The sequence below is a fragment of the Catharus ustulatus genome, chromosome Z, assembly GCF_009819885.2.
Source record: "Catharus ustulatus isolate bCatUst1 chromosome Z, bCatUst1.pri.v2, whole genome shotgun sequence".
In the NCBI taxonomy this organism is placed as follows: domain Eukaryota; kingdom Metazoa; phylum Chordata; class Aves; order Passeriformes; family Turdidae; genus Catharus; species Catharus ustulatus.
The window spans coordinates 16,368,364-16,381,685 of NC_046262.2; the positions used below are offsets into that span (position 1 = coordinate 16,368,364).

Consider the following 13,322-nt stretch of genomic DNA (forward strand, 5'->3'; position numbering starts at 1 on the left):
TTCCCAAGGCATCTCTGCTTTTATTTTACATGAAGTATCAGTACATCCAAAAATATTTCTGATTTCTCTCCACAATCCCGTGAAAACCCTAACATGATTTCATGTAACAAATTATTTTCCTTTCATTTTGTCATTTTAGTTGTTGAGTTTTGCCAAATTGATTAGCTTAATAATTTATTGGGAAATTCAGAATGTGTTTCCCAAATAAGGATCTGTATTCATTTATAGGACAACAATAAATTATAGCCTGAGAACTGCTTTGTTCCAAAGTAGAACAGTCCATCACTTGCCTGTTCTCTGGTACAACACTTTCACAGGAACTGGGGACAATTAAAGAATTATTCCCTTGTGTAATATAAAAGCCATGGAATGCTAGGGAAGGGAACATAAACTTAAGAATTACAAGAATGTTCAATAGATTATGGTCAGTAATGCTGGGAAAAAGAATAGGTTCTCTGGAGCAGAGCAGAATTATGTCCTTCAATGTAGTACTATTGCATTTTCCAGATATAAATTAAACGAGCAAATCAAAACATATGATGCCTGTAAGCATCATTCTTAGGGGTTTGCTGAAATCCCATAAAGGCACATTTGCATCATGTAGATGTGCCACTTTTAGTTTTTTGTAAGATGAAAAGGCTACAAAAGTTCAAACCTTAGTTGCTGTCTAATAGAATATAACTCTAATTTTACAAGGTGATCATTCTGTAATCCTGGAGACTGGGTCATGAAGCCTAGTAGCATTTTCTCAGAGGCTTTTTGTTACTTTTTATTGAGGTAAGGTTCACCTTCAATGCTGTAGAATATGTAGAACATGATGATCAGTGTTTTCAAAGCTAGTGTTAAGGAAGGGTTGCGCATGACAATTGTATCCCATAAGATAACCACATGCCCCCCTTCCTTCCTGATTTACAAACTATGCTGCACAGTGCAGTTTTCAGACTCAGATGTTCTTCCCATTCACTTCCTGAGAAGGAAGTGCTCAAAATGTGTACTTGCTGTGATCATGGACGTTTCCTTTCAAACAGGAAATGATACAACTCAATGTCAGCCTGTAATCTTATTTTAGGAAAATGACAACACCAACATGGGTCTCTAGAATCATGAAAGACTGGCAGATGCTTTTCCCTGGCAGCAGTCAATGGATGATTTAATTATTGGTACCTCAAAAGCTGCAGAGAGGGACCCATGAATCCACACCAAACAGCTTCCCAGCATACTATAATCTCTGCCTACAATTGGTGAATGGCATTATTCATAAACCATTACTCCTCTTCCAGAAAATCAGGCATGACGCAAATCTCTTGTTCATATTCAGTTGACAGCAGTCTTTTTAAAGGACTAACAGCATACTGTTCAGCTGATGCAGTGTATCACTTTAGATGCACTCCACAAAATAGTTGGAGGGAACAGGTTAAAAATTTCATCTTCAGCTTCTGATTTATTCAGTGATGATACAGACTGTGCCCTGGCTGGCTGTAAACACTGCACAGGGTTAATAGCCCGCTGCTCAAGAGAACATTGCAGCCTCTGCATTTTTCTGCTGCAGATGGGAGAGGGAGACAAATGTCTGAAAGGCAGCAACTTGCCATAACTTTGAGCCTACATCAGTTCTTCCAGGTTTGACTGTCTTTTCAAAAAGATACGGAAATTCAGTGGGATAGATTTCGCTATCACATGCCGTTATAATTATAGTCCCATAATCATATGTAACTGGCATTTCATAATTATCATTTTATTGACGTTTACTGTGAAATATTTATCCAATTCTAACCCTTCTGCTCCAAGCAAGCAAGTACTGTGCAGAATCTGACAGGCTATGAAAATACCTTAAAAAAAACCCTGTAAAGCAATTGTAAAGTACATACTAAGCCACTTCTAAAGTAATATGATGGAAGAACATCCCAGAGGTCTTATTGATCTTCAATACCTTAATGCTAGAGTGCTTTTAATAATAGATGAGTGAGACATAAATGCCACATAATACTGCATTATCCTAAATAACACCTATAAATTACCATGTGTAGCGTAAAATTGAAATATGCTAATGGAATACTGTGTGGCTTCTTCCCAGTAAAAGCTGTCAGAAACCTGCCAAAATATTAAAACTGACAGAGATGAATGGGAGAAATTAATTAAGATTTAAGAATATTGCTCGTCTTTTTATGCCACTCTCAGTTTTGCAGCAGGTTTCCTCAGGCATTTTGTGGTTATTGCACAATCCCATGTGTTGATCTTTTGCAGAAAGACATATTCTGCTACGGTCATCTGTAGGCTTTACTTCACCCTCCTCCATCCCAAAGCCAGCATTTGCTTCATGTTTTATCCTCTGGTACTTGTCAGGTGATACTTTGACTTACCTCCTGCTAGGAGAATGTGCATGTCACAGTTGTCCCTGCTGTCTACATCAGGATAGGAGTAATTGGGTATTCCTGTTTCTAGGCTCAATTTAGGGTAAATAAATTATTTGATATAGGAATAATGTATTTGAGTGGAATGAAGAGAGCTGTGAGTGAGCCATGACTTTTTATGCTGTAAGGAAAACAGTTTTGAGTTGGCCTGGTTGGCCTAGAGGAGAGCAGAGCTCCCATCCAGATAGCCTCAAGCCAGGAAGACCAAGGACTTGAGACAGCTTTTGGCTTTATTCCAGTTTTTAACAAAAGCAATTTAGAAACTTCAAAATGTTTTATGAGACTGTCATCTAGCTAGTCTTGCTCAAACTCATATAGGTGTTTTATACTGAGGGAAACACAGAGTTCAATTACAGACAGACATTTACTGCACGGCTGCAGGAGGCAGGGGCATTTTCTTTAAGGGCAGTTGATTTTAAACATGAGCTGTGTGTTTCAGGTTGGTATTGTTCAGTATGGACAGACCGTAGTCCATGAATTTTTCCTGAATACCTATTCAACAACAGAAGATGTGATGGCTGCAGCCTCGAGGATACGCCAGCGGGGTGGCACACAAACCATGACAGCCTTGGGAATAGACACGGCCAGGTATGTGCACGAGATGCTGCATGGGGAGAGAAACAAGCACAGGCAGGGGGCTGATTCTGGTTTTATGTGTTAAAAACATGGCATGGCTAACATCTGACTTCATTTTACCTAACTAAGCATCATTTATGAGGAAGGTGGATAAGCAGACTCTATCCGGCACCTAGAGCAATTGCACGTGAAAGGCAGCTGTCTCCTGAATGGAAGAATTAGGAAAATATGGTAGATATGGAGCAAGATTGTAGGCCTAAGCAAAGGGCTGACAGTATTTGATGTCCACATAGAGCAGGTAGGAACTGTGTATGTGGAGTGATAAAGAAAATCAAGTTTTCAAAGGGAAAAACAAAAAATTTTTAATGTTGATTTGTTTTCATTCTGAAGTTGAATGTTACAATATTTCAACCCATACTTGTCAGAAAGCCTAAAAATTTTATATCCTAGGTCTTTGAAGCTTCTCAATCAGTGGGAGATTAAAGACCTGTTTATAAAGACCTGTTTAAAGACCTAGCAATAACAATAACAATATTTAGAAATGCTTTTTTTTATAAGAAAAATGAAATCTGAGTTTTATAGATTAGACTGTAAATGTAAAATCACTCAGAAAATTTTGAACTGTACAATGTTGTCCTGGTATCTTTTTTCTTTTCTGGTTTTTTTTTTTTTCCCTCGCAAAACCCTGCTTTTATTCCAGAAAAGATTGCATTCACTCTTTACAAACAACCATTTAGTGAAATATGCAGCATCCTTCTGATGAAAAATTTAATTATCCGACCAAAGTTTTGTTGATCTGGTATACAATTGACTTCTTATAAATTAAGATTTTCCTGAGACAGAAGCTTGAGGAGTCTGAACAAGTTCATGAAAGCAGAGCCAGCTGAGGATTGCCAAGTACTCAGAAACCACATCTAGTTCAGAAAGCCCCCATGTACCACAAATTACTGCAGGAAACTGTCAGCAAAAGCTTCCTCTCTTCTCACAGTCATCCTCCTTTGGCCATTTTCAGTGGCAAATTTCAGCTTTCACTCATGTGGCCTGTCCTAGAATTCTGTGGTATTTTTCTGGAAAGAGGAAGCCCTGCTTCCTTCCTTCTCCTCTAGAGCCCTACTCCAACTTTGCCTTTTCAGGTCCAGAGTCTGGGTGAACAGCTGCCCAAACCTCAGAGCCTGTTTGCTCATCTGCAGCTGTAGAATTCAAGTGGGTGCCCCAACCTGCCTCCACCTACCTGCAACCTTTCTGCCACGTCCCCACCAACCAGTGTTAATTAACATAGGTGTGCAGAGATGTGCTGGTAGCTGAGTAAATGATTTGACCACTTGAAGTGCTGCTGTAAGGTGCAAGTGGGTGAGGGTTTTCTACGTGGGTTTTTGGAAAGGGAGGGTGTTGGCTGGATCTTTTTTGTAGATGCCAAAAGCTATTTTAAAGTGCCAGAAGGTTATTTGTTGAGGGGAAGAATTTTTCACAATCCAGATTGGTATTTTCTGCTATTGCTCTCACGTGAGTGAATGATGAATGGATGCTGGTGTACCTTTGGCTGTGAACTGTCATGTAAGTTCCCATTGCAGTTGTTTGTATTTGTTCATGGTTAACATTAATCTCCATTTCCTGCTTCCTAGTTAATATAAAACCTTTTAGTTTATGGTTGGCTATGCAAATATGATGCATGTGCTAAATGCTGACATTGCCTTTCTCCAAAACGCTTTATGGTCCCTTTAGGGAAGAAGCTTTTACTGAGGCTCACGGTGCACGAAGAGGAGTACAAAAAGTAATGGTTATTGTGACTGATGGGGAATCACATGACAACTACAGATTACAAGAAGTGATTGATGATTGTGAAGATGAAAACATTCAGAGATTTGCTATTGCTGTAAGTGAAATTTAATGGGAAAATTCAGAATCTTAAAAGCATGTTTCGTCTTCTAGATGCAATTTCAGTTTTAGAAGTTCATTTCATAGAATCTTTATGGAAATATAATTATTTCAGAGAGGAAAAAGCTGAAAAAAAACATTTAAAATTTGCTTTCTGATTTTATAGCATATAACAAAAGCAATTTATCTGTCTTCTGGGTGATGACAGGTGTGTGTCTGTGTGAGGAAAAAGGAGGAACAGTTTGAGGGGACAGTTTTAAATCCTTTTTGTTAAAAGCAGTACTGAGCAAAGTGGACTAATAGCAACTGAGCAACTTCTATAGAAACATTACCTATTTAAGGAAAAAAAAGTAAACCATCAAAAAATACATGTTCATTATGTCTGTATTGTATGCTTGCATTCTAAAGCTGTCATTTTCATGTTAAGCAAACAGTGGCAGAATAAGAATAGAGGTTAACCCATATCAAGAAATATGAAAGCATTAGTCACAGATTTGGTGTTAATATTCCACTATATTTGTGTATTTTATACACAAATTGGTTTGTTGCCTCTCCATTAATATCTATTTTATACACAAATTGGTTTGTTGCCCCTCCATTAATATCTTTCTTTGTTTTACTATCTTATTGTTTGGTAAAATAAGGCGGTATGAAACCATAAAGCTTTAAGAAAGATGTTATAATTAATTTAAACAAAGATATAAAACAAAAGTTGAGTCCAGCAGCACACAGATTTGCAGTGGTTTTCTTCACAAAATTAGAGATAACAAAAGAAAAAGTTGTCCTTGACTGCAACAATTTTTGGCAATAAAATCCCTGTTTATAACTAAATTTGAATAGCTACAGTAGGCTGAGAGGCTAGAGCACAGAAATTTTGGTTTTGTCTTCCTCTCTAATCAAGTTTAGTCTACAGAGCCCTTTTTCATATGAAAAGTATATGTTTATCTGGGAATTAGAGAAGTGAGGTGTTTTTTCCTGAGGTATGTAATTTTTACAGCAGTATTGTTAAAACTGCAAACTAAATCTAAATTCTTGTATGGTGTTGAAGTTAACACTGAATGCAAGTGTTGTTCTTTTGTGTATTTATAAGGCAAATCTTCACAGAATGAATAACTATTCTATGCCTAATCAACTTGTCATTAATTGCATGTATAGCATGTTATGATAAGAACCGGTGGTTGTGCAGAAGCCAAGGTAATTGTATTCTGAGTTGGGAAGTGTTTTGTTGTTTTTTACTAAATTGTGGCCTACTTCAATAAATCAGAGAATAAACTATTAGAATTTAGTGAAGGAAGGGTGAAGAGTAAAGTTGAGGTTAGCAGACATCACACAATACCATTGCTTTGTTTCCTGTCAAATGGTATTTTCAAAAAAAACAGTTGAGCTGTCATACTGTTCTGATCTGCTTGAGAAAGAATGGTTTCAAATCAATTTGAGTGAGGTTTTAACAGAAGGTTAGATATGATTTTCTACCATCCTCTGACAACTTATCTCAATGATATCTTTTTAAACAGTTTATGAAATATATGCTTGACTTCTATTTTGTTTTTTGGGGTTTTTTATTCTCTTTAGATTCTCGGCAGCTACAGCAGAGGAAATTTAAGTACTGAGAAATTTGTAGAGGAAATAAAATCCATTGCCAGTAAGCCTACTGAAAAGCATTTTTTCAATGTCTCAGATGAATTAGCTCTTTACACCATTGTTGAAGCACTTGGAGAGAGAATATTTGCCCTGGAAGGTATGACATTATTTTAAATTTTACTTTATGCCTGCATTACAACTGAAACAAATAGAAGAAAACCAGTTTTTACCTTCCTTTGAAATGCATTGTGCTGTGTAAAATTTATTATGCAATTACAGTAATTCCACGAATACAAGCCGCACCGTTTTGACCAAAATTTTACTCCCATACTGGAAATGCGGCTAATACTCAGGAGCGGCCAATATGTGAATAATTTTCTGACATTTTCAACCCCAGGAGTGCAAACCAAGTCAGTGCAAACTGCAAAGTCGAGCTCCTGCCAGTAAAACCCTGCATTTACGCAGTTGTTACAAATTGGTTACTCTGTTGTGCAGCGGGTGGAGCTGCTCCGTGCAGGCAGCATGGGGGGTGGGGAAGGCGGGGCAGCTCCCTCCTGCTGGCCCCGCGGCTCGGGGGAAGGCGGGGGACTCCGTGCTTCTGGCCCCGCAGCTCGGGGGGGCTCCCGTCCCCGTGTGCCGCTGCCGCCGCAGGAGCAGGCAGGCTACATCCCCACCTCCCATCGCCACCGTGGGTGCCGGTGGGCTCTGTACTCCCCCTGCCGCTGCAGGGCAGCACCGGGCCGGGGTGAGTGAGCCCAGCGGTGGCAGCAGCTGGCCCTGAGCGGCCCTGCCGAGCGGCAGCACCGAGCTGGGCCACCCAGCCCCATCGGCAGCCCCGAGCACTCATGGCCCGAGCCGAGCCAGTAAACCCCGCCCTGCCGCGGTTCTGTTACTGTTTGGCAACTTTGTTGCACGCGGGTCCTCGCTGCGAATGACAGAGCGGCTTATACTCAGGTACGGCTTATTTATGGACAAAAAACGAAATGTTTGCCAACACTCGGTGATGCAGCTTATACTCAGTGCGGCTTGTATTCGTGAATTTACTGTATTTCTTCCATGCTGGTTATAAAAACATTTTATAATAGATATCAAAGTAGTAGATACAGATGTGACTATATTCATAGGAGTTAGAGCCTATGCAGACAACAGCCTAAGAGGGTAAGTAACCAAAACTGTTTTAATGCTATAAATAGGAAGTTGCCCTCTTTTAGGTAAAAAACATTTCCAGATAATACCCTAATTACCCCATGATCATCTGTTTTTCTGCCTAAATGTTTAGAGTCTCTTTTAGGTTAGTTATTAATGACAGCATATTACTTTGCAGTACAAGTTAGCATGGACTTGCTGTATAGAGTCAACAAGATATACAGTAATTTCACGACCATAAGGCACACTGGACTATAAGGCGCACCCCCCGGGAGTCGGCAAAATTCACAACTTTGTAGATCCTATAAGGCACACCGGACTATAAGGCGCACTTTTTTTTTGCAGCGAGGCTCCGCCCCCAGCTCCCCCTGTGCAGTTGCTGGCCGAGGCCCCACCTCAACCTGGCGGCCATGGGCCCCCGGGCCTGCCTGTACCTGGCGGGGCTGGGCTATGTCCGCTCCCGCTCCATGGAGCGACCCCGGGGTTGGGCTATGCCGGCCGCCGCTCCATGGAGTGTCCCCGGGGCCCCACTGCTCCAGGAGTTCCCTGGCGCTCTGGGTGTCCTGCACCCCCCTGGCGCTCCGGGAACCCTGCACTGCAAATGTGCTGCAGGAGTCCCCTGACGTTCCGGGAACTCCATGCTGCATGGGCGCTCCGGGAGTCCCCTGGCGTTCCAGGAACCCCAGGCTGCCCATGCGCTGCAGGAGTCCCCTGGCGCTCCAGAAACCCCGCGCTGCATGGGTGCTCCGGGAGTCCCGTGGCGTTCCAGGAACCCCGTGCTGCCCATGCGCTCTGGGAGTCCCCTGGCGCTCCGGGAACCCTACGCTGCCCATGCACTCCGGGATTCCCCTGGTGTTCTGGGTGCCCCGATGCCGGCGGGCTCGCCCCATGGGGCCACCTGCTCAATGCGGGCAGCTTTGCCCCCCCGCCCGGGCTGCGCCGCTGCCCTTTCCCCCTCCCCATGCAGCCACTGTCCCGATGCCGCCGGGCTCGCCCCGGGCCGGTGCTGGCCTGATGCTGCCGCCGGGCGGGCTCTGCTTGGCTGGGGACTGTTGCGGGCTCACACTTCCGGGGTGGCAAATGTCACAACTTGTACATCAGATAAGACGCACTAGACTATAAGGCGCACTTCCGGGTTCTGGGGAAAATTTTAGTCAAAAGGGTGTGCCTTATAGTCACGAAATTACTGTAATTTTCGTTTGGGAAGGTTCAGATTGTAGCACAGAAAAGTCATTCTCTCATAATGCCTGATTACATTCTTCATCCAAACGAGACAACACTGTCCAAACCACTGTTTGTTTCAAGTACACTACTGGTAACAGGAGACAGAGTTTATTAGTTCTAAATTATACTGGCCAACTCTGAAGGGATTCATGCAATACAAAGAAAACATCCATCTATTTGGACTATTTTTTCAACACTTCAGCTTTCCAAGTAGCTAGACTAGTGTAGTTTATAGCTGGAACAAAAGAAAATATTTACTTGAATGTACAAAACTGAGAGAGTATTTTCAATTTTTTTTACACTGGAGTTGTATTTCTCAGACATATTTAGATTGGAGGTTTTTTTAGCGTATTATTTAGTTGGATCAAATATTAATGTTTTCAGCTATTACTAAAATTTTCAGCAATAAACAGTTTATTAAAATATAATTTATATGTTCTTTTTTACTTTCTGGATTATTTGGTTTCCTCAGCTTTGCAACAAATTAATTTGAGAAGAATCTAATCTCCCTAAAGCTCCAAGTTTAGCCTACTTAGTGTCATTGAGTACTTCAAAATTAATTGAATAGGGCACTCTTTTCTTACATCACTGTGCACTAGGAAGAATACATTTTCAGTGGGAATATAGTTTTTCAAACAGAAATTGTACACTTGATCTTCAATTTGTCCTTTATACTTTTAAAAAACTGAGAAAAATATTTACATTTCATTGTCAGAATAAAATGTTAGTTACTCTGATAGCTATAATGAATATAGAATAAGAAGTTAATGTGGTAACAGATGAAGGATGTAAGACTTAAAGTGACTGAGTCTCTAGTAATCTAATTAATTTCATTACTGCCAAAAGGCTTCTTGGTTTGCAGATTTTCTGTAGGGACTCAGAGATGTGCTAACATTTCTATACAAGACACCTGCAACATGAGACATGCAATGTCTCCTCCTCCACCTATGTCCCAGAAATCATGCAAGAGAATCAGAATAGAAACAAAAATGGGGTTTTAGTTTTTTGGTCAAAACATAAAAGATCAAGCTGCTCCAATGGCTGGAAGCTAGATAGTACTGACTAAATCAATTTATTCTGATTCTTCAGGCATAGTTTCCTGTCCTAAACAAAAACCTTTAGGTTGTGATTGAAAACAGTTTCCATGCATGCATTTTTCTCATGGTGGAAGCAAGCGGATTAGTTCTGTACCTTTCAGCTTTCAAGCCAGTTGACAAGCCAGTGTACTGGATATGATAATATATATACCTGTATTGGATATAATAATATATATCTCTGTATATAATAGATTCTGGGCATCACAACAACCTTGGTTGTTGAAATTTAATATCTGAATCTGTTTAAATTCTCAATCTAAATTGCTTCTTGCTAGTGTAGTAGTACAATTGATTTTTCTTCTTGGATTTCTTTTTTTCATTTTGGTTCTTTAAAAAATTCACAGAAAAATTGAGAGATATTTGAAAAATCAAATCCAACAAAAACTCCTGCTTGACAGCCTGTGGATTTTTTCGCATAATCTTTTTCATATGCCTCTGTATCTCATGGCATGGACATTGCTTTTAACAGCAATTTTATGTTTTATCCAACCCGTAGGCAGGCACAAATGTTTTTTCACAAAATATCCTTTGTAAGATGCTTGGCAGTTTAAAACTGAATGGAAAGTTAGGCTAAGGGCCATTATCTAAGTAGTATTTTGAGCTGCAGACAACAACAGTACGAGCTTTGTCCTCTGCCTCAGGCTGTGAGAATCCTGTCTTAGCTCATTAAGGAGCATCCTTTACTGCATGAAAATATTGTTTATCAGCAGATGTGCAACTTAAGAGTTTTATGCCTAAAAATGACTTTTTCAGACATAGCAATGCAGCTACATCTTGTGCACCATGATAGTCTCTGTTTGTATGTTCAACACCGTCTTTGAGTTGATGTCTCCGTCCTACAACTGGCTGCAAATTGTAACAATTAGGAAAGCCACCATGTCCCAGGGAGCAACCACTGGGGTTTATTTGCTGTGTATCAAAACTTCAGCATTATTTAATAGTCCAGATGCCTGAAATTCATGCAAATATGGCTTACTTGGCGCAGTTTCATTCACAGATTTGAATGTTTGCTGCAGCACTCAGCTAGTAGGAAATTGTGAACTCTTCCTGGACCAGCATCAGAGCAGAGTTCATAGCTTGCCTCTACTGCCTGTTAGCGTATCTTGTTCTAAAAGAAGAATCAACATGCAGAATATAGTTCCCTTACTTGGCCACTTAGAGTGGCAAAATAGTCCTTGACTATTAAGGGCTGCTTATCTTTCTTTTAAGTAGATGAAAAAGCAGAACTTTTTTCTTCCCCAATGATATTTCAAGTGTACCTGGGAGCAAAACAGCCCATCAAAGTTTAATAACCAGGATATGACTACCTGAAAAGATACTGAACCTAGTTCAAAATCACCTGATACTTTTTTTTATACAAAGTCATTTAAGATAATCAGCTCTTCATATAGTTGTCTGGGCAATATTATCATCCTGAGCACTTCACTGAGGGTTATGAATCTTGGACAGCAGAGATTTTCCTATGTTGTTTTTGCAGAGGTTCATACAAACATCAAGTGGTTTTCATTTAAAGTTCCTCCAGCTGCCTACAAAACTTGAGTTGCTTGAATACAAGGCCAGGGTTACATGGCTGGCGTTTTATTGTTCACTTAGCTCAAGTGGAAAATGGCTTAACCATATTAATCAAACATTCCAAACATACTTACCATCATCTTGAGTTCAAATCTGGTCAGTTTTAGCCCAGGAACTTTGTTGGACAAGTTCTGAGACATGATCTTAAAATGGAAATTCCCGTACTTAATAGGAGCATTCAACACGGTCTATATTTCTGTGTTTATTATAAATACCTATTGTAAACTATGTTCACTAAATAGATTAGTTAATTGTGCTATTCTTTACTATCATATGATAATTTTCACAACACTCTTCAGTCACTTTTTGAGATTGGAACAAATTTATTTTTGAAATTGATTTTTTCTTTTTAATAGCAACAACAGACCAGCAGGCCTCCTCTTTTGAAATGGAAATGTCTCAAGCTGGTTTCAGTGCTCATTATTCTCAGGTAAACAAGCTGTTTGAAAATAGAAGTTATATTACAAAGTAGATTTTTTGCTGGTGGTTCTATGAATTTAGACTTAGTGTTTCAGATTTCTTCGTATAGTCCTGTTTGCTGTTGGAAGTTTTGGAGTGTCCTGTAATCCAGTTACCTTTTTTGTAAAATGTACATAAAGAACATTTATGAACAAAAAAATTTGAGAGAGAACATATATTCTTCACATGAACTCTAAACTTGATGTTCCCATAGCACTTTCTATCAGGAAAATAGCCTACAAATATGTTAAGAAAGATTGAGAAAAACTTTTTACCAGAGCCTTTAGTGACAGAACAAGAGCAATGTTTTAATGTGAAAGATAGTTCCAGAGCAGGGCCGCAAAGATGACCAGAGGGCCAATGCACCTATCCTAGGAAGACAGCCTGAGATGAGGTTATTTAGCCTGGGGAAGAGAAGGCTTCAGGGACACCTTAGAGCAACCTTCTAGTATTTAAAGGAGGCTTATAAAAAGGAGGGAGAATAGCTTTTTACATGGGTAACTAGCATTAGGACAAAGGGGAACAGTTTTAAGCTAAAGCACCAGAGGTTTAGATTACATGTTAGAAGAAGTTCTTTATATGGAGCAAAGTAGGGCACTGGAACAGATTGTCCAGAGAAGCTGTGGATGCTCCACCCCTTGAGGTGTTCAAAAACAGGTTGAATGAGGCTCTGAACAAACTAATCTGGTTAGTGGCATCCCTGCCTATGGCAATGAGGTTGGAACTGGATGATTCAGGACATTTCTACTCAAGCCTTTCTATAATCCTGTGATTGAAGGATCTGTACCATAATAGGAAAAGCAAGGTTAGCTATGTAAGTACTCAGGAAGCATTACCCAATGTCAGCATCCTGAACCATGAGTGTCTGAAAATGATTCACATAAAGAAAAGGTGATTCACGTAGAGAACATGCTTTTTGTTTTACTCTCCTTGAGGATTGGATCATGCTTGGAGCAGTTGGAGCATACGACTGGAATGGCACAGTGCTCATGGTGAAAGACAGTGGTATTTCAATGCCAACTAATGACACCTTTCGTGACAGGCGTTCAGAAAGAAATGAACCTCTTGCAGCCTACCTAGGTAAGAGAAATAGACCACCTTACAACACTTCTCAACAAATGATACAAGACGTCTCCCAAAGCTCATTCAAAAGGAGTATCTTACAGAATATTTTATATTCCAGGAGCCTGGGAGCTAGTCTACTCTCTGATTTTCATGGGTTTTTTTAAAAACTAACAATTCCTGCAACTGGAAAATGAGTCCAAACATAGACCAAAGTATATCTAGACTTTACCAACAGAGGTGTTTAATCTGTTCAAAGATGATTTCACAGATTCCTCTAGTACTCTTGTCAAGCTTTTCTATGCCTTGATAGTTAAAA

The 13,322-nt window shown here is 40.0% G+C and overlaps 1 protein-coding gene across 1 annotated transcript in view; it reads left to right on the forward strand.

Moving 5' to 3' along the window:
- Positions 1-13,322, forward strand: part of ITGA1 (integrin subunit alpha 1) — a 72,002-nt gene that overhangs the window by 36,110 nt on the left and 22,570 nt on the right. Inside the window, exons 7-11 of the mRNA XM_033085099.2 lie at positions 2,851-2,999; positions 4,710-4,860; positions 6,435-6,600; positions 11,839-11,912; positions 12,877-13,021. Of these exons, the coding sequence (XP_032940990.1) occupies positions 2,851-2,999; positions 4,710-4,860; positions 6,435-6,600; positions 11,839-11,912; positions 12,877-13,021 (685 nt within the window). The remainder of the gene's footprint in view (positions 1-2,850; positions 3,000-4,709; positions 4,861-6,434; positions 6,601-11,838; positions 11,913-12,876; positions 13,022-13,322) is intronic.